Source organism: Hypanus sabinus, chromosome 12 (assembly GCF_030144855.1).
Source record: "Hypanus sabinus isolate sHypSab1 chromosome 12, sHypSab1.hap1, whole genome shotgun sequence".
Classification (NCBI taxonomy): domain Eukaryota; kingdom Metazoa; phylum Chordata; class Chondrichthyes; order Myliobatiformes; family Dasyatidae; genus Hypanus; species Hypanus sabinus.
Window position 1 is genome coordinate 110,085,515 of NC_082717.1, and position 26,621 is coordinate 110,112,135.

The 26,621-nt window shown below is 44.0% G+C and overlaps 1 protein-coding gene across 1 annotated transcript in view; it reads left to right on the forward strand.

The window, feature by feature from the left end:
• Window positions 1-26,621, forward strand: part of LOC132403289 (mitogen-activated protein kinase kinase kinase 21-like) — a 155,563-nt gene that overhangs the window by 94,761 nt on the left and 34,181 nt on the right. Inside the window, exons 2-4 of the mRNA XM_059986731.1 lie at window positions 645-825; window positions 16,491-16,639; window positions 22,417-22,592. Coding sequence (XP_059842714.1) covers window positions 645-825; window positions 16,491-16,639; window positions 22,417-22,592 — 506 coding nt within the window. The remainder of the gene's footprint in view (window positions 1-644; window positions 826-16,490; window positions 16,640-22,416; window positions 22,593-26,621) is intronic.

Genomic DNA, 26,621 nt, shown 5'->3' on the forward strand with positions numbered 1-26,621 from the left:
TTCCGTCCACAGTCGGAAGATGGTTATTGCAAATTGTCCTGTGACTAGGTCAGGGGTAATCAGGTTTGTCGGGGTTGCTTGGGCAATGTGGCTCAAAGGACCACTCCGCACTACGTCACTAAATACTGCACTAAGCAAAATGCTAAGGCACGATTCACAAAGTTCTGTAAAGCAAAGATGCTTTCAAAAGTAAGGAATTGAAAAGTTTCTAAATATCAAAAGATTAACTATAAAGAGCAGTAAACAGGAAAAAATTAATTCAAATCAGTACGTAGTGTGACCATGTTTTGCCTTTAAAACTGCATCAGTTCTCTGAGAGACACTATTGTGCAGTTTTATAAGAAAATCAGCTGGTAAGTTGTTCCTGTCATCTTGGAGAACTTGCCACAGTTCTTCTGTGGGCTTTGGGTGTCTAGCTTGCTTCTATCTCTGCAGGTAACCTCAGGCAGACTTGATGTTGTGATCTGGGCTCTCCGGAGGGCATACCATCTGAAACCAGATAAAAAATCTAGCATGCCTAAGATTTCTGCAAGGTGCTGTAAATAAATAAATAACATATATGTGCGATGATAATAAATTAACTTTGAGGTTGGGTATGCTCATGCTGTTTCTTATGTCTCTTTCCCACATCCCTATCACCCTAGTTTTGTTACTGGAGAAGATTGAGAATGATGACTTAGCTAACAAAACACTGAAGATCACGGATTTTGGCTTGGCCAGGGAGTGGCATAAAACAACAAAAATGAGTGCTGCAGGAACCTATGCTTGGATGGCACCAGAAGTTATCAAATCGTCTTTATTTTCTAAAGGCAGTGATGTCTGGAGGTAGGCAAGGTCTTCAATTAACATTGTGCTATGTTGTTTTTGTGCTCCAATTGCAAAGTACTTTTAAGATAGTTGTTTACTTTAAGATATTAGAGCAGAATTAGGCCATTTGGCCATTCCATCATGGCTGATTTATTATCCCTCTCAACCCCATTCTCCTGCCTCTCCCCTAGCCTTTAATACCCTCTGCTTTAAATATACCCAATGACTTGGCCTCTACAGATGTTTACTTCCCTTTATGATTAAGCTAATATGGTTTCGGAGCTAAAGTCCTCTTCCACACAATGTCTCTTTATGCCCTTCTTCTTTTTCCAACCCTTGTCTTTCCCCTTTTGCACACCCTACTCAGAGTCTGTTGCCCTGCCTTGCATTAGCTCTTGAATGAGTTTCAGCAGTCAGTGCCAGAGCACTCCCAGCACGAGGTGGATTGAATCACCTGCCGAGGTGAAATTTGTTTACTTCCTCAGATGTTTGGAAGGTAAGAGATAATCAGAAGGTGTTGGATAGATAAGAATTATTTTCTGGGCTCAATTTCTACTTTCCCTCTAATTTTCCCTTCCTTCAACCCGCTTTCTCATTTATACATGGCACGTTTTCCCTCTGTCAGTCTCCACCTCCTCGATATTCTTGTTCTCCCCATCGTATTCCCTTGCAGTATGGAGGCTATTTGGTTTTTCCAGATTAATCTGGCCAAGTACAGAGGTAGTCTTTTGAGGACTTTTAAAGCTTCCCAGATAGGCTTAATGAGGGCAGGGACATTGTCAGCCACTTTTAACACTTTAGAAACTTTCAGTTCTCAAATGCTTCCCAAAAAATCATGGCTATTCACACTTTGGTCCAAGTGTATGCAAGCTGTGATCCTAACCAAGTCATGCACAGATCCTTTCCCAGTCTAGACTGGTAAAGCGGCATCTTTCCACCGACCACAATTTTCCTCATTGCATTATTGCACCCCACCCCTAACAAATTGGGTTAAGGAAGTCTACAGAGCTTTGACTGCAGAGCCACGATCACTCTCAGTTTCAAGTCAGTGAGCCACACTGTGGAGATACTGAATGTTATTTTCATATTTGGAAGCTGAGCGTAAAGTCATAATTGATTCCTTAATGGAATTCCATTCCTGAATGGATCTTGAACATTTGGATGCCAGAGGTTCTCTACCAACCCTGCCTCCAGCCCTCCCAGCAATTGAGGTCCATGGCCATATCCTGTTCAATGTGAGTGATCTCCTGTATCTCAGAAGCTGCCCCTTGAGTAAATAATTGTACCAGTGGGGTTTATAACTGCCTGTCCAAAAACCAAGACCTAAGACCTAGTACAAAGCTCAATGGCTTATTGAGCAGCCATGATCCCAACCTTCTGTAGTCATCGGAGATGTGGAAAATGTACAGACGGGGTACAATAATGCAGTGGGTAGTGATGCTGTCTCAGAGCTCAAGGAGGAGATGAGGGGGATGTGCAAGCAGAATTGTGCATGGGGTGAGTTGATGGGCACCTGAGAGAGTAAAGGTAACAGGGAAGCTGCTGTTGATTTGCTGAGTCCAGAGATCAAAGACCAAAGTCGGCAAGTCAGGATGTAGAGGCCTCAAGGTTGAAGCCCTGTATCATCCTGTAACTGTGGTTGGAGGCCCAATGGCCGAGGGTGTATAGCCAAGGACTGGAAGTCGGAGGCCCAGGGGTGGCCTGTCCTGGGGTTGGCGCCTGGCAATGTATCTGTCTGGGAGAGTGGAAAAGCACCTTGTTTTGATACTGTTGAGTTTGTTGTTATTGGTGCTTGTGTTGTTCTGCTGAACATTGTGATGTGCACACCACTTTTGCACTGGAATGTGTGTGACACTTTCAGGCTGTCTCCAGCACATCCTTAGCTTGTGTCGTTGTTAAGGCAAACAACATATTTCACTGTATATTTCAATGCACATATAAATAATTTAATCTGAATCTGAATACCTCCTGTCCAGGCTTGAGGAAACAGGAAACGTAATGAGGAATTTTGTTGCCTCTGTGAAATCTTCTAAGTTCATTATCAAGATAGGCAAATCAATGTTAGCATCATCTTCCAGGCCAACATCTCCAACACCTGGGCTCTGATAGCACTCAACCAGCCTAGACTGGCAGGCACCAACTCCCACACATCAGATACCACACTGCTGAAATGTTCCATAATAGCTAGCAATACCTGATAGTTCAGAGAAACTAATAAAAGGCTTTCTGAATGTCCTGAAAGCCTCAGTGAAGATATATTACCAGCTGATTAACTTGTGCAGGGCGGGGATAGCAAATAGGAAGGCACTGTATATACTGTCTTTCTAACAGAAGTGCAGAGAGACCGTGTGAACCAGTAAAAAGACTTGGCAGTTACCCTATGATAAGTGGGCTGTTTCTTCTGGGAGAACCTCATAGGTCACTGGGCTATTTGAGAATTGCAGCCTTCTCTCCGGAGCTCGTACACCAGCTTGGCTCATTAGCTACTTTGCTAACAGCCACTTGATTCAGTGGTGAAAAGGCCACCTTTATTAAGTAATACACATCTAGGATCGGAATGATTTGGTGCTCAAACAAACGGGAATGGCGTGATGTTCCAATTAAAGGAACTGTGGCGACCCACTTTCTACGCAGGCGAACCGGCTCACAAAATGGTGCGCGCGTCGGCAGAGAGGCCAGCCCCAAACTGGCGCTGGGCCGCCTTCTTCCCCAGCAAGGGGAGAAAGCCCGCGCACGAGAAGAGACTTTTGTAATGCACCTCTGATGCCACTTCCGCCCGGTGAGGGCGAGAATGGAACTGCGTAAAAGCCAGTGCCGCGAAGTTTGAATAAACTAGTCTCAAGTGCAACTTACAGACTGCGTGTCATTATTTCATCTCTGTGTGTAGCACATCGCCACATTGGTGACCCCGATGGTCCAAACGGGATTTAGACCAAAGATGATTGACTCTTCATCTGTTCATGCAGTTTCGCTAAAACTAACAACTTTCTGGACGCTGTGACCACGCGTGTAGTTTGACCAAGCAGAAGCCCAGTTCCAGATTCGGCAGATATCTTCTGATTCCACGAGTTACTATTACGTGGTGAGCTCCCTTGACCAGGAGACAGCCGCCCAGGTTGAGGATTTCATACAGTCGCCCCCAGAAGAAGACAAATATGCGGCATTCAAAGCACTGCTCATAGAGACCTTTGGCCTCTCACAGCATGAGCGGGGTGCCCGTCTGCTTCACCTGGATGGTTTGGGAGACAGGCCGCTGTCGGCATTAATGAACCTCGATTTGAGCGAATGCTTGTAAATAGTGTAAATACTGCCCATACACAGCTGTCAGTTGCTCAGAAATGACAGATTGTATATGAGCATAAAATTCTGAAGAAAGTATATTTGCCAATTTTAAACTTTATCAAAAGAAAGAAAAGGAAATTGAAAAGGGCCCATTACAGTTAGACCAGTCTAAGTGTACACATAAAGATTGGAGTGCATTTCTGTAGTAGCTGGTGTATCACTTACTCACAGGACTGAATTCTGATCACCAACCGCAGGTAGAACTTCCCTTCTTGGAATCCGCTGCCTCACGAAGCACTCCTTGCAATAGGGTCTCCCCACGGATGGATTCTCCAAGCGTCTCCCCTGGTGCTCTTCTCTCGGCATCCCCCACTCCGCCAAAAGATCCCAAACCAGACTACTGTCCTTCAGAAATCCCTTCTTGCCCATCTCTCTAGAGCCTTCTCTCCCATCCCACAATCCCGATTGGCTGACACAACATTCCTAAGTTGGACAACATGGTTCCTTATCTTTAGCCGAAGCCAAAACTGTCTACCCAGCAGGACGTGCAGCTTTTATAGAAAACTGTGAAAATAAGATATCTCACAGCATAGCAGTAGAAATCTTAACCAGAGCATTACATTCTCCTCCCACCAAAAATAGCTATGTCCTCATGACTTTGGAAGTTATTAAACCATTATTAGTAAAACAGTATTCAAATGAATTTCATGATTTCAGCACCTCCAATCCATTTGTAAGTGGCAGTAGCATTCTTGTTTCCCCGGAACATCATATGCCAGCCGATTTGGGGGTTTCCTGACTCTCTGAGACCTTTTTCAGCCTCAGGCACTTCTTGTGACTGCTGCTTTACTTGGAGATGCATCCCCCCGTCTGTCACTCGTACCTTCCTGTGACTTACGTCCCCTGGCCTCCAGGCTGAACCCAGTTTCATCCTCCGTTATATTGGAACCCAATTTTCTCTCGCTGTCTATTATCACATCTGCTTGTCCACATCTGGGTCAGTTCTTGGGGAGTTGCATAAGGTAAAGCAAACTACACTCCCATTCCCTCATCCTCTGAGTCTGTACTGTATTCATAGAAACATAGAAAACCTACAGCACAATACAGGCCCTTCGGCCCACAGTCCTATGCTGAACATGTACTTACTTTAAAAATTACCTCAGGTTACCCATAGCTGTCTATTTTTCTAAGCTCCATGTACCTATCCAGGAGTCTCTTAAAAGACCCTATCGTATCTGCCTCCACCACCGTTGCCGGCAGCCCATTCCACACACTCACCACTCTCTGCGTTTAAAAAAAAATCTTACCCCTGACATTTCCTCTGTACCTACTTCCAAGCACCTGAAGACTGTGCCCTCTCATGTTAGCCATTTAAGCCCTGGGAAAAAGCCACTGACTGTCACACATAATCAATGCCTCACATCATCTTATACACCTCTATCAAGTCACCTCTCATCCTCCGTTGCTCAAAGGAGAAAAGGCTGAGTTCATTCAACCTGTTCTCATAAGGCATGCTCCCCAATCCAGACAACATCCTTGTAAATCTCCTCTGCACCCTTTCTATGGTTTCCACATCCTTCCCGTAGTGAGGTGACCACAACTGAGCACAGTACTCCAAGTGGGGTCTGACCAGGGTCCTTTATACCTGTAACATTACCTCTCGGCTCTTGAACTCAATCCCACGGTTGGTGAAGGCCAATGCACCATATGCCTTCTTAACAACACAGTCAACCTGCTCAGCAGCTTTGAGTGTCCTATGGACACAAACCCAAGATCCCTGTGATCCTCCAGCAGTCTTACCATTAAAACTATATTCTACCATCATATTTGACTTACCAAAATGAACAACCTCACACTTATCTGGGTTGAACTCCATCTGCCACTTCTCAGCATCCTATCAATGTCCTGCTGTAACCCTCGACAGCCCTCCACACTATCCACAACACCCTCAACCTTTGTGCCATCAGCAAATGTACTAACCCATCCCTCCACTTCCTCATCTAGGTCATTTATAAAAATCACAAAGAGAAAGGGTCCCAGAAAAGATCCCTGAGGCACACCACTGGTCACCGACCTCCATGCAGAATATGACCCATCTACAACCGCTCTTTACCTTCTGTGTGTAAGAAGGTTTTGCTTTGTAGCAGAAACTGCTGCTAGCTCATAAGCTGTATGCAGTTCTTTCTTCATGTCAGACATATGCTTGAGATATATCTTCTGCATCAAGTCTTCACCGCAGGCTCCAAGACAGAGACCTACAGGTAATCTTTCTTCATCTCCGAACATCAAATAGAATGGCGAGTAGCCAGTAGCTTCATTCTGTGTAAGTTATAGCAGTGTACCAATGGCCAGTATGCTGACTCTACTTGTTCTTTTAGTTGGCACCCAGGGTTCCAAGCATGTCCAGTTGAACCTTTCAGGCTGAGGGTGATATGGCGTGGTCCTCGTCTTCTTGACTCCAAGCATGCCCAGTAACTCGTGACTCAGAATCCCTTCCCTGATCACTGTATCCTTCTTGGGAGGCCATAATGAACAAAATACTTCTCCCATAACACTTTGGCAACTGTGGCTGCTCTCTGATCCTTTGTGGGGAAGGTCAGAACATATCTGGTGCGGTGATCAGTGATGACCAAGACATTTGCAGCGTTGCTGAAATCAGGCTCTTTGGAGAGGAAATCCATGCTCGCTAAATCAAGTGGTCTCATACTCTGTAAATGAGATAATGGAGCAACTTTCGTAGGCAGCGTCTTCTTCCGAGTACATTGGATGCACAACTTACGGTACTGTTCACCCTCAGGCCAATAGAACCAGTCTTGGACCAATCCCTAGGACTTGACAAACCCCAAATGACCTGCGTCATTGTGAAGTGATTAGTCCAATCCTCCGGTACTTCTCAGGTGAAACCAACTGGGAATGCCGAGGTCTGTCTGGAGGAGATGTGACCCTGTATAAAACTTTGTTCCTTGGCTCCATTTTATCTCAGTTTCTCATCAGTAGGGGTATGGTAGGGTGTTTTGTCTTCTCAACTTGGGCCATATCCCCTTTGACAATCGATGACCAAATAGTTTCATCTCGCTGGGCTGCTGCTAATTGCACAGGACTCAAGGCAGGAACAATATGCTTGTGGAATGCCACGACTGGAAGCTCCCAAATGATCCACAGCTCTATCATACCTAACCCTGCCTCTGTTTTCCATACTGTGGAAAACTGGCAATGGCTTTAATACCAGAGGCAGGAACGGACTCCCTGTCTCCATCCGTTTCTAGCACCTCACACGAACATTGGAACAACACATCCACATCAGTGTTCTAACTCTCTGGCTGAAATCATAAGCAGACTACACTTCCAACCAGTGCATCCAATATCACCGAGGCCAGGATATAAGTGAGTGGATTATTGTCAGTCCTCACCTCAAATTTGGCACCATATAGACTTGATTTATCCACCACTGCACAGTTCAATCCCAGAAACTCCAATTTGAGTGTAGGGTGGTTTTGCTTGGACGGTGACAAACTCTAGCTACTCTAAAGCAACGGGTCTCAACCCTTTACCTTGGTCCTGATAATAGACCACCACCTAAGGCCTCAGGGCTGGTGTCTGTATGCCGTACATATGGCAAATGGAAGTTTGCAAAGGCAAGCATAGGTGCTTTAGTCAGCAACTCTTTTAGCAGTTGAAAAGCCTTGTCACGCTTTGCATCCTGACTTTCCCCGTAAGGTTCCGAACGTCTAAGATAAACCTTGCCTTCTTTCCCTTTCGTTCTCCTTCCTTTCTTCCCCAAGGAATGTTAACCACACAGAAGCTGATTCAAAGGGTAGCTTCCTCTGGAGTAGACCTTTGTGAACCTCTGGTAGTACCCACAGAATCTCAGTAACTCACATTCTTGGTCCTTGGCCACATGGTCACTGCCTCTATCTTGGATGGATCGGTAGCCACTCCATCCTGTGAGACTACGTTTAACATAGCTGACTGACGTCTTACAGAACTGGCACTTGTCCAGTGACAGTTTTAACCCTTCCACTTTCAGGTGGACTAGCACCTTCAGTAGCCTTGCCTCATTGTTCTCCAGCGTGGACCTGAACACTGAGATCTTCCAAGTGCACAGGTACCTCAAGCAAGTTTGTGTCTCCAACAATCTTTTTCATGACATGTTGAAAAGTTGCCAGTGCTCCTGAGATGCCCTGGGGCATTCTTTCAAACTGAAAGAATCCAAGGAGCTGTCTCCTCTTCGTCAGATTCTCTCATGGGTATCTTGATAAAATTCACTCCTTAGATCCAACACACTGAACTCAAGCAGGCCAGAGTATCCTTGATCCATGGAGCAGTATACTGGTCAGGGACTGTACGTTGGTTCAGTGTCCGATAGTCAATACACATTCGTATCTTCCAATTCTTCTTCCTCACCACCACTATGAGTGACGCATAGGGATTTCTTGACTCAGTGATAATTCCAGGTTCCTTCAGTTTCAGTAGGTGATGCCAGACATCTTCCACCTCTGCTGCTGCTGACTATCAAGACCTCTTTCTGAAAGGGGTGTCCTCAGTCACTCTAATAGTGTGTCGAGTACTCGTGGAGCATTCTGCATCAAGCTCATCAGCTCTCTCTCTCGTTCCTGACAATCACTGTCATTCTGTTTGCATGGACAGCCGAAGATTTCTGCTGCTCAGCTTGCAACCAGGTAAGCGTGACTCCTCTTTGTGATCCTCTGGAGCATCCAGCAGGAGGGTCTCGGCATCAGGCATTCTTGGGAATTTAGGGTTTCCCATCACTCTAGCAACCTTCCCCAGGATGTAACACGACGGGTGCGGCACATAGATCCTCACTTATGCTCATCACCCTGCTTAGCAAGATCTTGCACCTTCTCAAAATCAGCTCTGAACACCAGGCAACTAGACAAGGTTTTCACCAAATTCTCTCCATTTCTCTCCTTGCATGTTGCCATGAGCCTTCTCACAATGGGAGTGTTTGTTAATGGAAGCTTCACCTTTCTTAACGGATCCGAACAGCCCAACACTATCAATGGTCTCAGCTGCTCCAACAAAAACTCCAGTTTCAACAACAAGTAACCATAATATGGGTAAACATCAGTACTAAGGCTCCAAATTTCTAGGGCACCGAGTGGTGTCAACGGCAAATGCTTCAAATATTCGATGTAAAAAGATCTGTAGAGCAGACTAACTTGTGTTTAAAAATGGCTCTAGCGTAAAACCTCAAATTCATATGGATGCATCTGAACTTGATCCCAATAAAGCTTCAGGAGTAGGATTTTGCATTTTAATGATACATTGATTGGAACTTGTGCTCTCTGAGATGCCACGCTGTTTCCCTACTGCATTCCTCCGAAGTTTCCTGACTTCCTGTTTCGTTTAAGCAACCGCTGGGTTACTTTCCAAAGATTTTCCTGCCTTTCACACTCTTGCTTGAAGTGTCCTTGTCTTGACAGTTATAATAGAGAATACCAGTCACTTCACTCGTCAAAAGACCCCTTTCAACAGCATCCCTCTGCTTAGTACGTTTTACAGGTGGGTCAGTTTCTTATCAGGCTTTTCACACTAGCTGACATCAGCTGAGACACTCGGCTTGCAGAGATTTCACGTCACCTGGCAAAACCCCTGCTGGTGTGGCATCAGAGGTTGTTTCAGCAACAAAGGCTACTACTGAGGACACTCCTCCATCATAGTTTCTTCCTCTCTTACTTCTCTGTTCATCCGAACAAATGAGAGAGGGGGTTGCGTCCTGTGAGTCATTCGAATGCTTAAGGTCTTGTGACAGTGTACCCTTCACAACTTGTCCCGTCCTTAATCGATTTATCTCAGTCAGTTGAATGGCCCCTTTATGGCACAAGCAAAGCAGCTATCTCTCTAGGCTGAAAATGTCTCCACTAGGAATATGTGCCTAAACTTCACCATATGATCATCTGGGCTGTTCATCGTGCCAAAAACACTTTCTAACGCTTGCATGTAACCACGGACGTCACCAATGGGTTTTCTATCTTTAAGGACCTCACCTTCTCAGCAGCCTGACCTTTTAAACCCTCTACCACTCGCTGTTTTCTCATATTATCCGAGTGCTGGCAATCCAGTAACTGAAATGTCTGTTGCATCCAAGTCTCATATTCTTCTTCCCCAGCAGGGGTGGGCTTGACTCCACTCTCAGCCTACGACAACTTTGGCCCACCGCAGGTACATTTTGGCATTGATCAATGGCATTGATGTAATAGCCTAAGCCAGTTCAGAATTTAGATCAACCTCTGAAGGATCAATTAGACCTTTTACATCAGACAGCTCCTTTCACTCACTTTGCAGAAACGAGAACAACTTGTCTGCACCCTCAGTTTCATCCCTTCCTCTAGCAATCTCAATCCCCACAGCATCCATAACGAAGTACCTTAATTACGACACACCTCACTTTCCCCAAATGCTAGTTCAAACACTGGCTTAAACACACAAATAAACCGCTTAATCAATCCTTAAAAGCAGCATTCATAAAGCAACCAAAATCCTGGACAGGCACTGCACAAATGCAACCCTCTCACCAGGACTCGTACACCAACTTGGCTCGTTACCTGACTCTGCTAACAGCCAAGTGACTCAGTGGTGAGAAGGCCACCTTTCATAAGTAATACATGTCTAGGGTTGGAATGATTTGAGGTTCAACCAAACAGGAATGTTGTGACCCTGTTCCAATTAAAGGCACCTCGATTTAAGCGAATGTTGTGTAAATACTGCCAGTACACAGTTATTGGTGGTCCAGAAATGACTGATCGTTTATGAGCATAAAATTATAAAGTATATTTACCAATTTTAACCTTATCAAACAGTTAACAGGGAAAGAAAAAAGAAATTGAAAAGCGCCCATTACAGTTAAACCAGTCTAAGTGTACACATAAAGATTGGAGTGCATTTCTGTAGTAGCTGGTGTATCACTTACAGCACTGAATTCTGATCACCAACCGCAGGTAGAACTTCCCTTCTTGGAATCCGCTGCCTCACAAAGCACTCCTTGCAATAGGGTCTCCCCATGGATGGATTCTCCAAGTGTCTCCCCGGTGCTCTTCTCTCGGCACCCCCCACTCCGCCAAAAGATCCCAAATCAGACTACTGTCCTTCAGAAATCCCTTCTTGCCCATCTCTCTAGAGCCTTCTCTCCCATCCCACAATCCAGATTGGCTGACACAACGTTCCTAAGTTGGACAACATGGTTCCTTATCTTTAGCCGAAGCCAAATAAGTTTCACCAGCAGGACGTGCAGCTTTTACACTAAATAAAACTACTGTACCAGAAAAGACCAAGGTACCATGCCTGAACAACTGGTGTCCTGTCACACTCACCTCAATAATGCTTTGAGAGGCTGGTGAAGGACCACATCTCCAGCATGCTACCACCCCCTACAATTCACCCACCGACACAACTGATCGACAGGTGGTGCAACAGCCACAGCTCCACACACCGTCCTTACACAACTGGGGAAAATGGATGTTTATGTGAGAATGCTGTTCTTCCAGTTCAGTATTCAACACCATAATTCCATCCAGGCTCGACAAGAAGCTCAGAGACCTCGGCCTTCACCCTGCCTTGTGCAGCTGGATCCTGGACTTCCTGTCAGATAGCAAGAGTGGACTCCCTCACCTCCAACCCTCTGACTCTCAATACAGGAGTTCCTCAGGGCTATGTACTGAGCCCCCTCCTTTACTCCCTGTATACCCATGACTGTGTCGCCACCCACAGCTCCAATCTGCTAATTAAATTCGCCGACAACACTACATTGATTGGTCTCATCTCAAACAGTAACAAGGTTTGAGATAACAACAGGGAAGAAGTCATCTTTCTGACTCAGTGGTGTCAAGAAAACAACCTTTCCTTCAATATCACAAAAACAAAGGAGCTGGTTGTGGATTACAGGAGGAATGGAGACGGGCTAACCCCTATTGACGTCAATGGATCTGGGGTTGAGAGGGTAAACAGCTACAAATTCCTCAGCATCCACATCACCGAGGACCTCACGTGGTCTGTGCACACCAGCTGTGTGGTGAAAAAGGCACAACTCTTTCACCTCAGATGGTTGAGGACGTTTGGTATGGGCCCCCAAATCGTAAGAACCTTCTACAGGGGCACAATTGAGAACACTACTTGCTGCAACACTGCCTGGAATGGGAACTGTACCCCCCTTAATCACAGGACTCTGCAGAGAGTGGTGTGGACAGCCCAGCACATCTGTAGGTGTGAACTTACTGCTCTTCAGAACATTTACAAAGACAGGTCTGTAAAAAGGGCCCATAGGATCATTGGGGACCCGAGTCACCCCAACCACAGTCTATTCCAGCTGCTACCATCCGGGAAGCGGTACCGCAACATAAAAGCCAGGACCAACAGGCTCCGACACAGCGTCTTCCACCAGGCCATCAGACTGATGAACTCACACTGATTTGAGTGTACTCTATATTACATTGACTGTTCTATTTATTATAAATTACTATGATTGCACATTGCACATTTAGATGGAGATGTAATTTAAAGATCTTTACTCATGCGTGTGAAGGATGTAAGAAATAAAGTCAATTCAATAAGATAAAATATCTCACTGCATAGAATAGCCAGGCGTTACAGATTTATAGAGTGCTGAGAGAAAACTGAAAAGCAGGACCTCCAGGGTAGCAATCTATGGATTTCTGCCTGTGCTGTGCTCCAGTGAAGGTAAGAATAGGATGATTTTGCAGATTAGTGCGTAACACAGAATCCAGTGCAAGGAGCAGGGTTTCAGATTTCTCGATCATTGCGATCTCTTCTGGGGAAGTTTTCACCTTTACAAAAAGGACAGGCTACACCTGAACCTGAGGGAGACCAACGTCCTTGTGGGCAGGTTTCCTAGAGCTGCTAGGGAGGATTTAAACTAATTGGGCAGTGGGGTTGGGGGTGGGGGGGAACTGGTGTGATAGAACTATTGGTTTACAAGCAGAGGCAGTAAAAGGATGATATGGCAAAATTACAGCCAGTAAGATGAGTTGCATTGTGAAAAGGGGATAAAATCAATGAGATGATAAATACAGGACTGAAGGTGTTATATTTGAATGCACACAGTATAAGGAATTAGATAGATGATCTTATAGCCCAGTTAGAGATTGGCAGGTATGATGTTGTGGGCATCATTGAAAGAAGATCATAGTTGGGAGCTTAACATTCAAGAAAACACATTGTATTGAAAAGGCAGGTAGGAATGCAGAGGCAGTGGGGTGACTTTGTTGGTAAAAAACAAAATCAAATCCATAGAAAGAAATGACAGGATCAGAAGATGGAGAATTCTTGTGGGTAGAGTTAAGAATCTGCAAGAGTAAAAGGACCCTGATGGGAATTATATACAGGCCCCCGAAGAGTAGTCAGGATGTGGGCTACGAGTTACAATTGAAGATAGAAAATGCATGTCAACATGGCAGTGTTACAATAGTTATAGGAAACTTCAATATGCAGATAGATTGGGAAAATCAGGTTTGTGCTGGATCGTAAGAGGGAGAGTTTGTAGAATGCCTAGAAGATGGCTTTTTAGAGAAGCTTGTCGTTGAGCCCACTAGGGGATCAGCTATTCCCTAGTGTAATTGTTGTGTAATGAACCAGATTTGATCAGGGAGCTTAAAGCAAAAGAACCCTTAGTTGGCAGTGATCATAATATGATAGGATTCACCCTGCAATTTGAGAGGGAGAAGCTAAAGACTGATGTATCGGTACAGTGGAGTAAAGGAAGTCACAGAGGAGCTGGCTAAAGTTTTGGAAGTGGACACCAGCAGGGCTGACGGCAGAGCAGCAGTGGCTGAAGTTTCTGGGAGTAATTGGGAAAGCGCAAGATAGGTATATCCAAAGAAGTAGTATTCTAAAAGCTAAGTGATGGATATGTGACTGACAAGGGAAGTCAAAGACAACAGAAAAACAAGAGAGAAACCAGCAGTGTGAAGTTAGAGGATTGGGAAACTCTTAAAAACCTACAGAAGGCAACCAAAAAAGCCATTGGGGAGGGGGTGAAGATGAAATATGAGGGTAAGTTAGCCAGCAATATCAAAGTTGGTATCAAACGTTTTTTCAGATATCAATAGTAAAAGAGAGGAGTGAATAGATATTGGTCCACTGGAAAATTACACTGGAGAGGCAGTAGTAGGGGACAAGGAAGTGGTGGATGAACTGAAGGAAGACATTACCTCTCTGTGGAAGACTTTACTAGTATGCCAGAAGTTTGAGAGTGTCAGGGGGTAGAAGTGAGTGCAGTTCCTGTTACTAGGGAGAGGTGTTTGGGAAACTGAAAAGTGAGAAGGTAGATAAGTCACCTGGACCAGATGGTGGACACCCCAGGTTTCTGAAAGAGGTGGCTGAAGAGATTTTGAGGCAATAGTAATGATCTTTAAAGAATCAATATATTCTGGCATGGTTCTGGTGGATTGGAAAATTGCAAATATTACCTCACCTTTCAAGAAGGGAGGTAAGCAGAAGAAAGGAAATGATAGGCCAGTTAGTCTGACCTCAGTGGTTGGGAAGATGTTGGAGTCGATTGATAAGGATGAGGTCTCGGGGTACTTAGAGGCACAGGATCAAATAGGCTAAAATCAGCATACTTAAGAGAAAATCTTGCCTGTTTGGTGTTCTTTGAAGAAATAACAAGCAGGATAGACAAAGGAGAATGATGGATGTTGTGTACTTAGATTTTCAGAAGGCCTTTGAGAAGATGCTGCACATGAGGCTGCTGAACAAGATGAGATTCCTTGCTATTGCAGGAAAGATACTAGCATTCATAGGGCATTGGCTTATTGGCAGGAGACAAAGAGAAGGAATAAAGGGAACCTTTTTGGATAAACTGCCGGTGACTAGTGGTATTTTGCAGGGATCGGTGTTGGAGCCAGCTCTTTTTACTTTGTTTGTCAATGACTTAGATGATGGAATTGAAAGCTTTGTGGATGATACACAGATGTGTGGAAAGGCAGGATGTGTTGAGGAAGGAGGGAGGCTGCAGAGGACTTAAACAGATTAGGTGAGTGGGCTGTAGAAGAAGTACAGTCGACGTTTCAGGCTGAGAGCCTTTGGCAGGACTCGGCCTGATGTCAACTGTACTTTTTTCCAAAAGTGCTCCCTGGCCTGCTGCATTCCTCCAGCATTTTGTGTGTGTTGCTCAGATTTCCAGCATCTGCAGATTTTCTCCTGTTTGTGATGGGATATAGTGTTGGGAAGTATACGGTTATGCACTTTGGTAAAAGGAGTAAAAGCACAGACTATTTTCTGAATGGGGAGAAAATTCAAAAATCTGAGGTGCAAAGAGACTTCTTGTGCAGGATTCCCTAAAGGGTAATGTGCACGTTGAATTGGTAAGGAAGGCAAATGCAGTTTTAGAATTAATTTTAAGAGGACTACAACATAAAGCAAGGATGTAATACTGAGGCTCCCTTGGAGTATTGTGAGCTGTTTTGGGCCCCTTAATTAAGAAAAGTTGTGCTGACCTTGGAGAGGGTTCAGAAAGGGTTCACAAGAATGATTTTGGGAATTTCATATGAGAGCATTTGAAGACTCTGGACCTGTATTTGCTGGAGTATAGAATAGTGAGGGGAGCTCTCCTTGAAACCCATCGAAGTGCATCTACAGAGGAGTTTCCGATGTTGGGAGAGCCTAGGACCGGAGGGCACAGCCGCAGAATAGGACATCCGTTTAGCCAGAGAGTGGTACGTATGTGGAATTCGTTACCACAGGTGGCTATGGGGGCCAAGTCATTGAGCTTATTTAAAGCGGAGGCTGATAGGTTCTTGATTAGTAAGGGTGTCAACGGTGACATGGGACGTCAGGAGAATGGTATTGAGGGATAATAAGTCAGTCATAATGGAATGGTGGAGAAGGCTCGTTGGGCCAAATGGCCTAATTCCGCTCCTCTCTCAGGTCCTCAAATACCGGCAAAGTCCTTGTGAATTTTCTCTGTATTCTTTCAATCTTATTGGTATTTTCCTGTATGTTGGTGGCCAGAGCTACACACGATACTCCAAATTTGGCCTCACTAGTGTTTTATACATCTTCAAAATACTATCTCAGCTTCTGTACTCAATACTCAGATTTATGAAAGCAATATGCCAAAAGCTCTTTTTACTAGACACTATCGATGTGAAATGATAAAAGGATGAAATGAGCTTGTTAATGTAAAGGATAATGGAAGGTAGAATTTTGATCTCTAAGTAGAACATGAATGTTCATCGACTTTCTTCAGATTAAGGTAGATTCAATTTTTCATAATTAATATCTTGGGATATTGAGCACAAGCAGCAGAAACAGTTGAAGTGCAGATTACCTGTGATTTAGTTAAATGGTAGAACAAGCTAAAGGGGTAAGTGACCTTCTCTGACTAATGTTTGGTGTCTTCCCTCTCTCTCCTTCATATCATGTAGCTATGGAGTGTTGCTGTGGGAGCTGTTAACAGGAGAAGTCCCTTATCGTGGGATCGATGGTCTTGCCGTGGCTTATGGAGTCGCAGTCAACAAATTAACCCTTCCTATTCCATCTACGTGTCCTGAACCCTTCACCAAACTAATGGAAGGTAAGCATATCATTGTATAAAATTAATTCTGAATGCTTATTAAAGTTGATGTTTTATAAGACCATAAGACATAGGAGCAGAATTAGGCCATACGCCCCTTCAAGTCTCTCAACCCCCATATCCCTGACTTCTCCCCATAACTTTTGACGTCGTTACTAATCAAGAACTTATCAGTCTCCACTTTTAATATATCTTATGATATCCTCAACAGCTGTCTGTGCCAATGAATTCCATACATTCACCACCCTCTGGCTAACAGGAGTCCTCCTCATGTCTGTTCTAAATGGACGTCCTAGTACTCTGAGGCTATGCCCTCTAGTACAAGTCTCCCACTATAGGAAACATCCTCTCCACATCCAGCCTTACAATAGTCAACGTTTCAATGAGATCCCCTCTCGTTCTTCTAAACTCCAGTGAGTACAGACCCAGAGCCATCAAACGCTTCTCACATGTTAACCCTTTCATTTGTGTGAACCTGTTCTGGACTATGCAATGCCAATAAATCTCCAAATTATTCTGTGGATTATTTATGGTCAGTTACTTTGATCATGGAGTGAAACCTGACAGGTATTACTTCTTTCCCCTCTTTGCACTCCAATTTAGTTGCTAATTGCACACTCAACAGTGTGCAAACTGTTTGATGTCAGCGCCCTTGCAGAGAAATTCAAGCTCTACCACAACGGAACCCAAAAGCTTGGTTGCTGAACGGTCCAAGCGGAAGCAAGGCTGACCAGTCGTTGAGCTAGTTCTAGATCATAGAACAACATAGGCCCTTTAGCTCACAATATTGTGCCAATCTCTACCTAACCCCCCCTCCTATGTAGACCACTCTGAAAGAAAAAAACTTGCCTTTGTCATTCACCCACCCCCCCTTATATTTTCCTCCAATCACCTTCAAATTATGCCCCCCGGAATTAATGTTGTGGCTGATGTTGACGAACACGGCGTGGAGCAGTAGTTGAATCGCAGATTTTTTGCTATGGTGTTATTGCACCCAGTGGCCTAATTTATAAATTGTCTGAAGTTACATTAGAATGCATTTCAATGTTAACTGTGGCCAAGGAAATGTTTCAGGCTATTTAAGCATGGTGTGTATGGGCAGTAAATAAGGACAAGTGCATGCCCACATCCCATGAATGGGCTTTTAATGTAAGTTACCCCAGCTCTGTTCTCATATGCTACTGCAGTGACGTGAAAGCAGGATGTCTAGGCTGATGTACCACTGCAATATTTCTTCTTTTTGGACCCTTAGCTCCCAGTGGAGTATAGGCCATTGATAACCAGCCATCTCCATCGTCCAAAGTTGATGGTGTGGTTGCAGTTCATCAATGTTTCTGTAATCCACTGTATAGGGGATTGGCCTGTACAGCTTCACCAGGACCCTGTTGGCCAGCCTAACCCATTTCCATCTCTCATGACAGGGATGTAGGGTTGGACTTCGTGAGGCAGCACAGTATTTAGGGGGCACTGTAATGACAGCTGTCAGAATTGGGTTTATCATCACTGACATGTCATGAAATTGGTTTTATTGCAACAGTACAAGTGATATCATAAAATATAGGTTATAATAAGAGATAAAAATACATAAATAAGTATGTAAAAGGAGGATAAAATAGTGATGTTGGCTTCAGGAACCATTCAGAAATGTGATGGCAGAGGGGAAGAAATTGTTCCTAAAACATTGAGTGTGTGTCTTCAGGCTCCTGTATGTCCTGCTTGATGGTAGCTTTGAGGTGAGGGCATGTCCTGGGCAATGGATGCAGCTTTCTTGAGATGCCTTTTGAGCATGTCCTCAATGGTGGGAGTCTAGTGCCCATGATGCATCTAGCTGGGTCCACAAAATTCTGCATCCTTTTCCAATCCTCTGCCTTGGTGCCTCCATACCAGCCAGTCAGGGTGTTCTCCACAGTATATCTGTAAAAATCTGCTAGATAGCTGTTTCGTATGAGATGGTAATTTCTGGCCCATTTGTTTCTTGTTTTGGATTGATGCAAGAGATCCCGTGCCCTTGTTTGAAGAACTACTTGCATTGATTGTTTTACCCCTCATTCGTCACGGCAAGATGATCTGTATTGATGTTTGAGGGAGTTTGTTCATTGGCTGATGCATTTGCCACTGTTCCAACAGTGGCTACACGATTACAAAGGGTGCTTGGAGAGGACCCAAGGCCACGAAAGGTGCTTTAGTTTTCATTAACACGTCAATGGTGATCTCATTTCTTATGCTTTTACTTTCTTAACAAAGACCTTCCTGTATGAATTGTGCAATAGCCTACGCTGCAACTTTTTTGCCATTTATTTACTGACGCAAAATGATTTAAAAAAGATAACCACAAGATTATATATCTTCTTCCTTCAAAGTCTGGACTTTTTATTCAATATTTAAGTGGCTTATTTTGCTCTTTTCACCGTAAACTTTCTCCTCTCGTCTGGTCTACGATACCTGGAATGAGGCTGACGAATACTCAGAGAGCTGAAAGATCAATCTTGGCAAGTATAGAAGTAACCTTGGCCAACAAACAGCAACACAATTGGAGTCAATGAACTATGACATGCTGTGTGTAGTGGCATTCTGTGGCAGATACTGTGGGTTTTCAGAGTTACATTTTAAAAGCATTGTACTCCTTTACAAGTATTTGCCAGTATTTTTCTATTCATGCATCGAGCTATTTGTTCAGTCTTGTTTGGCACTTGATTCTCTCCATAGTCTCTTAATTTAAAAAAAAACTTGCTCACTTTTACTACAAATAACGAATTTAAAATGTATTGAACTGTACTGCGGGTGCAGAACAACAAATTTCACATTTGTCAGTGATAATATATCTCATTCTGATTCTAGAATATGTGTAAGCATTGTCATGTTGCACGGCATCCCAAACAGTGATGCAGCTTTTTACAGCAACTCTTGCAATGGTCTTTGTGACTCATTTCAGATCAGCATTGCAAGTGTGCAGCTGGTAGTATGACTTCTGACTGGCATCTCAGCAGACTGACAGATTAATTGCGTGCAGCTCTCCGGCTGAAAGAAAACGTTCTCCTTTGTTGAAGTGCAGTGATGTGAAGCAACAGGCTGCTCAAGTTTGCGGCCTGGGTGCGTCCACGTGAAGCAAGGCTTGTCCTTTCGCTTGATCTTGCACGCAAGCATCTCTGTCAGGACGAGTCGGCAAGATTTGAAGTGGGGCTCATCTGTTCTTTCCCCCTTCCCCCGTGAGGACTGGCATTGAAATGCAGTGGCCAGTTGTTGTGATTTCCCGAATGTGAAAAAGAAAAATGGTGTTAATCTGTGTGCAATGAGTAAAATCATGGGACACAGATGTACAAGTGATTGCACTGAAAGTTCAGCTGGAACAGAATTGTATCATGGTGCCAGCAGAACCTTGTTATCATATGTGAAACGTTTGGTGGCTCTGGGTCCGTACTCACTGGAATTCAGAAGGATGGGTGGGGGGAGGGGAACACACTGAAACCTTTCAAATATTGAAAGGCCTAGACAGAGTAGATGTGGAAAGGATGTTTCCCATGGTGGGAGAGTCTAGGACAAGAGGGCATAGCCTCAGGATAAAGGGGCGCCCTTTCAAAACAGAGATGCGGAGGAATTTCTTTAGCCAGCGGGTGTGATTTTGTTGCCACGTGTAGCTGTGGAGGACGCCAGGTCATTCAGGGCAGAGATTGAATGTTCCTGATTGGACATGGCATTTTGGGGAGGAGACCAGGAACTGGGGTTGAGGAGGAAAGAGAAAAAAAGGATCAGCCATGATTGAATGGCAGAGCAGACTCAATGGGCCAGATAGATGCTCCTCAGATGCTCCTTTGTCTTATGGTCTATGGCCAACGACCCAGGTTCAATTCCAGTGGTTGTTTGTAAGGAGGCTGTTATGTTCTCCCACATGGTTTTCCTCCAGACACTCTGATTTCCTCACACACGCCAAAGGCATATGGTTAGTGTTACACATTACACTGTATGTTTTGATATACGTGTGACTAATAAAGCTAATCTATCATATCTGCTGATTTGAACAAAGAGCATTAGCATTAGACCAGGCCCTTCAGCCCACAGTGTTGTACCAAACTAAATAAGAGATTAAATGCCCAACAAAACTGCTTCTGCCTATGCACTGTCCATTATCTTATGTCGTACACATTCATGTGCACATCTGAATGCCTCTATTGTATTTGGTATTTGCCTCCACTCTCACCCCAGGCAGTGCATTCCAGTCACCCACACTCTACAGTAAAACAAAACTTGCCCTGCACATTTCCTTAAAGCTTGCTCCTCTCACCTTCAGGGTATGCCCTCTGGTCTGAAACATTCAACCCGGGGAAAGAAACTTTTCATAACTTTGGTACCTCTATTGTGATGTGGCAGTGCCAACTGCTGTGCTCTTCTTCCTCTCTCGAACAAAACCCTGGGAATAGTATCTGCGCTGTCTTAGGAAAGACAGCCACTTGCACAAACGCATGTATGCACAGGTGCAATGAAAGCTTGCTTGTTGCAGTATCACAGGCACATAGGTTCATATAAGCAACATTTACAAGAAAAACAATTCTTAAGGATGTGGTTTTGGGTTTCTTTGGAGGCATGTGATAAGAAAGGCCGAAGTCGGTATGGTTTCCTCAAGGCAAAATCTTGCCTGGATTTTCAGAAGGCCTTTGACAAGGTGCCACACACGAGGCTGCTTAATAGGATACTGGTATGGATAGAGCTTTGGCTGATTGGCAGGAGGCAAAAAGTGGGGAGAAAAAGGAACCTTTTCTGAATGGCTGTAGGTGACTAGTGGTGTTCCACAAAGGTCTGTGTTTGGATTGTTTCTCTTTTCATTATATGCCAGTAATTTGGATGACAAAATAGCTGGCTTTGTGGCCAAGTTTGCAGATGATACGAAGATAGGTGAAGTTAAGGAAGCATAGAAACTCCTGAAGAACGTAGATTAAGATAATGGGCAAAGTAGTGGCAAATGGAATACAGTGTTAGGAAGTATACACTTTGGTAGAAGAAACAAAAGAATAGACTAGCTTCTAAACCAAGAGAAGATTTAAAAACCTGAGGTATAAAGGGACTTGGGAGTCCTCTTCCAGATTCTCTAAAAGGTTAATTTGCAGGCTGAGTGGGTGGTGAGGAAGTTATTGGGAAGATTGAAGGCAGAGGTTGATGGATTCTTGATTAGTCAAGGCATGGAGCGATAAGGGGAGAAGGCAGGAAATTGGGTCTGAGAAGGAAATGGATCAGTCATGATGAAATGGTGGAACAGACTCGATGGGCCAAATGGCCTAATTCTGCTCCTGTATCTTATGGTCTAAACATATTGAATTGCAAAGCGGTCATAGTGTTGCTGAGGTAGTATACTTGGGGCAGGAATCCTTTATTGATTATGGTTCTGCAGGTTAGTTCAAGAACCAAATAGTAGCTATTATTGAACTTGGTAGTGCGGAATATGTCCTGCCTAATGAGAGTGAACCTCTGCCTTTTTGAAGTAGTGCCTCCTGAAGATACACTGATAATTGGGGGATGTGCTTGTGTGGCAATGGGCTAAGTTCAGTACTCACTGGAGCTTCTTGTGTTCTTGTGCATTTACATTGGCTTACCACACCGTAATGCAAGCAGGTAAATCCAGCAAATCAAAATGCTGAAAATCCTCGGCTGATCAAGCCACAAGAAACACGGTCTGTACAGATGCTGCCTCACCTGCTGAGTATTTTCTGTTTTTATTCTAGGAACACATAAAGAAAGCGATTGATGAGATGCAGTGTTTATTTTACCTATCATGTTGCACATTTCAGAGTGCTGGGACCAGGATCCTCATATTCGCCCATCTTTTGCCACTATTTTGGAGCAGCTCACTGCTATTGAGTCGACAGTCATAACTGATATGCCGCAGGAGTCCTTCCATTCCATGCAGGATGACTGGAAGATGGAAATCCAACAGATGTTTAATGAGCTAAGGACAAAGGAAAAGGTGAGGCCAGTTTACTCTGAAGGAGATTGTTTTTGTTTAAGTGAGGGTCTGAAGCACTCGCTGTATTTCCTTTGTAAGAAGTCCCATTGTGAGTGTAAGAAAACTCATGAGATTTTTTTTGCTGAACTCCCCATTGTTTTCTCTTTAATTGGCATCATGACAAAAAAATACTAGCTTGCTGGTCACCTGGCTTGTTGTTAACTGTATAAATATGTACCTATAACTAAACCTGATAATTTTATATATCTCTAGTAATCCTTCTTCAGCCTTTTTTTCAAGACAAATGGGACCCAGACTGTTAACTTACTCCAGATTCCATTGTATAATTTTTCAGTATATTTAGTACAGGTTGAATACCTCTTATCTGAAATTCCAAAATCCAAAAATATTTTGAGTGCTGATGTGAGGTCACAAAAGGAAAATGCCACGTGTACCACGTGGCCTAGGTGGTACACTGGTCTCTGCGCTTCACAGACGGTTCTGAGAAGTGACCCCACATGAACAGAAGTTAATGAAAAATGGAAAACGCTCCATAAACCAGAAAGTGAGGATCTTGATTGTGTATTGAAAGAATGGATTCATCAGCCTTGGAGTGAACATATGCCACTTAACGATATGCTGATCATAAAACAAGCAAAGATCTATCGTGACAAACTGAAGGTAATTGTGAATATTCAACAGGCTGGTTGCAGAAATTTAAGAAAAGGCATGGCAGTAATTTTTTATAGATTTAAAACATTTTGAAGACAGAGAATCTGCTGATCAGCAGAGAAATTCAATGATGTGTTTGTGAAGATTGTTACTGATGGAAGTCTACCAGAACAAGTCTATAATGCTGATTGTTTTTATACCTTACATAAAGAGTGAAATACAAATACTGTGTACTGTAAGCTTTTAATGAAAACACAACATGGTAGTTGGAGACTGAGTGCCTGTCGTTGTGTGTTGTTCGACAGCTGAATCAGGTATTCTCCCGATCCAGCCGTGCTGCTTTTCTGACTCACTGTATTTCCATGATATTATTGGTATGTAATAACTTTAACTGTACGTGTGTGTGATGAACAAGTGGAAGACAAAGACTGCTGACTGGTAGCACCTAAATTTAGAGCTGGAAATGATGGTGATCCCAAGCTATCTCATTATATATTCCAAAATTCAAAACACTCTGGCCTTGAGCATTTCAGATGAGGGTTGCTCAAACTGTATAACAAAATGAGTACAGGTTTCCCCCACTATCGAAAGACAGAGTGTTCCTATGAAATAGTTCGTAAGCTGGAATGTCATAAAGTGAAGAAGCAATTACCATTAATTTATATGGGAAAAATTTGTGAGCATTCACAGACCCAAAAAATAACCTACCAAATCCTGCCAAATAACACATAAAACCTAAAATAACAGTAGCATATAGTAAAAGCAGGAATGATCTGATAAATACACAGCCTAAATAAAGTAGGAATACTTTTCTGCAATCAACGCAGCACTGTCTAGCGTAGTGAAAATCTCACGCAAGTGCTCTCGGCAGAAGCACTTTCTTCAGTAACCTTTAACTTTGAAGCTGCCAAATCATACCAACTAGCACATAAAAATACACAGCCTATATAAAGTAGAAATAATGTATGTACAGTGTAGTTTCACTTACCAGAATCGGGAAGGCAGCGAGCACACTGATGATGGTGTGTTAGGCTGAGTCGTTGGAGGTTGGGGTGGTGGGACACTGGGGGGTCATCTCATCGTCGTCTGTTTCCATCAGGGCAGACAGGTCACCTTCTATGTCTGCCTGCCTTGATGTCGAAGGTTGAGGTTCGTCGTCTGCTGTGGCTGATGTGGAAGGCTTGAAAAACAACAGTATGCTTGACTGCTTAGCCTCGCGTGCTTTTCTATCATACAGTTCTTTGTAAGCACTTAAACCATCCTGCAAATATGCTCTAAACCTACTACCCTTTCAAAATACTTTTCTGCAATCATTGCAACATTGTCAATCGCAGCGAAAATCCCACGCAATTGCTTCAGGTTCAGTTCCTGGATGACTTCACTTTCGCTACTGCATTCGGTTTTGATTGTAATCCTTCCCTCTTCATCAGCTCTTCATTTGTCAGTTCTTGGTCATGAGATGCCAAAACCTCTTCAACATCGTCTTCGTCAACTTCCACAAACCCTTAGCCAAACTCACTATGTCCTTACATCGTTCACCACGATCGAAACGCTTAATTATGTCTAGTTTAATACTAAGTGTAACACCCTGACGCGCTTTTTTAGGCTTTTCCGATACATTAGAACTCATCTTGCTAACAGATGCTCAAAATAAATTGACATAAAGCACAGATGCTCGTAGGCATGGGTGGCCTTAGCTATGTTTCACCTGTTTCAAATGAAACAGGCCCCGCCCTCCCAGGGGCCCCGACTGACATGCAAAAATTTAATGCACAGCTCCTAGTCGCCATAATATTCTCCTGGTGGTCACCAGTGGGCGCTCGCTGACTGACACCTGAGAAAACACTGTAAACATTGCTCCTAGCTCAGAAGGCTACTTTTCAATGAGAGGAAAATGAAACGCTCCTATCCTAGTGGTGCTGATAAACAGAAAATATTAGACAACAAAACAAAACATCTAAAGAGTCTGCGAAAAATGTCATCTTCCTTTGGTCCAGCATCTGTAAAAGGCCCGCTGACTGCAGTTGCTGCTGCACCATCGGCACAGCATGGGGCTGCAGTGCCAAGTGACAGTGTAAGTGGTACAGGAGATGTTGGTAATCAGAGCAATGAAAATGAGAAGAACAATTCTACTCAAACAGATGGTGATAATGATGGCCAAACTTTGTTTGACAAGCACTACAGCATGATGACAGTCCTACAACTGAGACAGGCGAGGGAGATGCCGCCACCAGCACACCAGACAGACAGCAAGCCCCACTAACATTCACAGAGACCAATCCAGCATGTTGGCCAACACATATTACCAGTGACCAACAGATCGACGTTGTTAGGAGAGGTCCCGTTCAGTTAGAGGACATTAACTTTGCACAGAGCCAATACTGCTGTCGTTTTACCAAGGACAGATATCGTATGAAGATGAAAAATAGAGAAACCATTCGTAGGTCATGGTTAGTGTACTCAGAATCATCTGATTCAATCTTCTGTTTCTGCTGTACCCTATCTGGCAAGCGAAATCATAGTCTCACTTGCGGAGGTTTCAGAGTGTGGGAGCAACTCACTCTCACACTCCAGGATCATGAGAAGTCAAATGCACACCGTGCCAACATGGATAGCTGGCGCAAGCTGGAAATGTGCTTAAGAAAGCACAGTGCCATTGACAGCACATACCAAGAACTGCAAATGCTGGAAAAAAAACACTGGAATGATGTCATGAAGAGGTTCATTGCCATAGTCTGTCACCTTGCAGAATGAAACCTTGCTTTCCATGGTCACAATCCCACCCCACATGAACCAAATAATGGGAACTTTCGAGGTCTGGTGGAGCTGCTTGCCGAGTTCGACCCAGTGACGAGCGAACATGTCAGACGAGCAGAGGAAAAAGAGATTGCTGACCACTACATGGGGAAAACCATACAAAATGAGTTAATCACACTGGAAGTGATAACAGAGAGAGTAAAATGATCACGTTACTACTCGGTGATAATGGGCTGCACCACTGACTCTGTGCACACAGAGCAGCTCTCTGTGTCACTGTGCATTGTCACATGCCAAGTAAATGTCGGAGCTACAGTTAGTGAGCATTTTGTCGGTTTCCTACCAGTGCTTGACACAACAGGTGCAGGCCTGACCGACGTTTTCTTAACGCAGATGGAGAAGTTAGCATTATCTCAAAATGCAGGGGGCAGGCATATGATTACGGGAGGAATATGCGGGGGAAAATAGCAGGGTGCAGAAGAGGGTGCTAGATATTAACAAAAAAGCACTGTTCATGCCATGCGCCAGCCACAGCCTAAACCTAGTCATTGCCGATGCTGCAAAATCAACAGTGGAGTCTGTGAGCTTTGGGGTGCTGCAATGCCTATACACACTATTCAG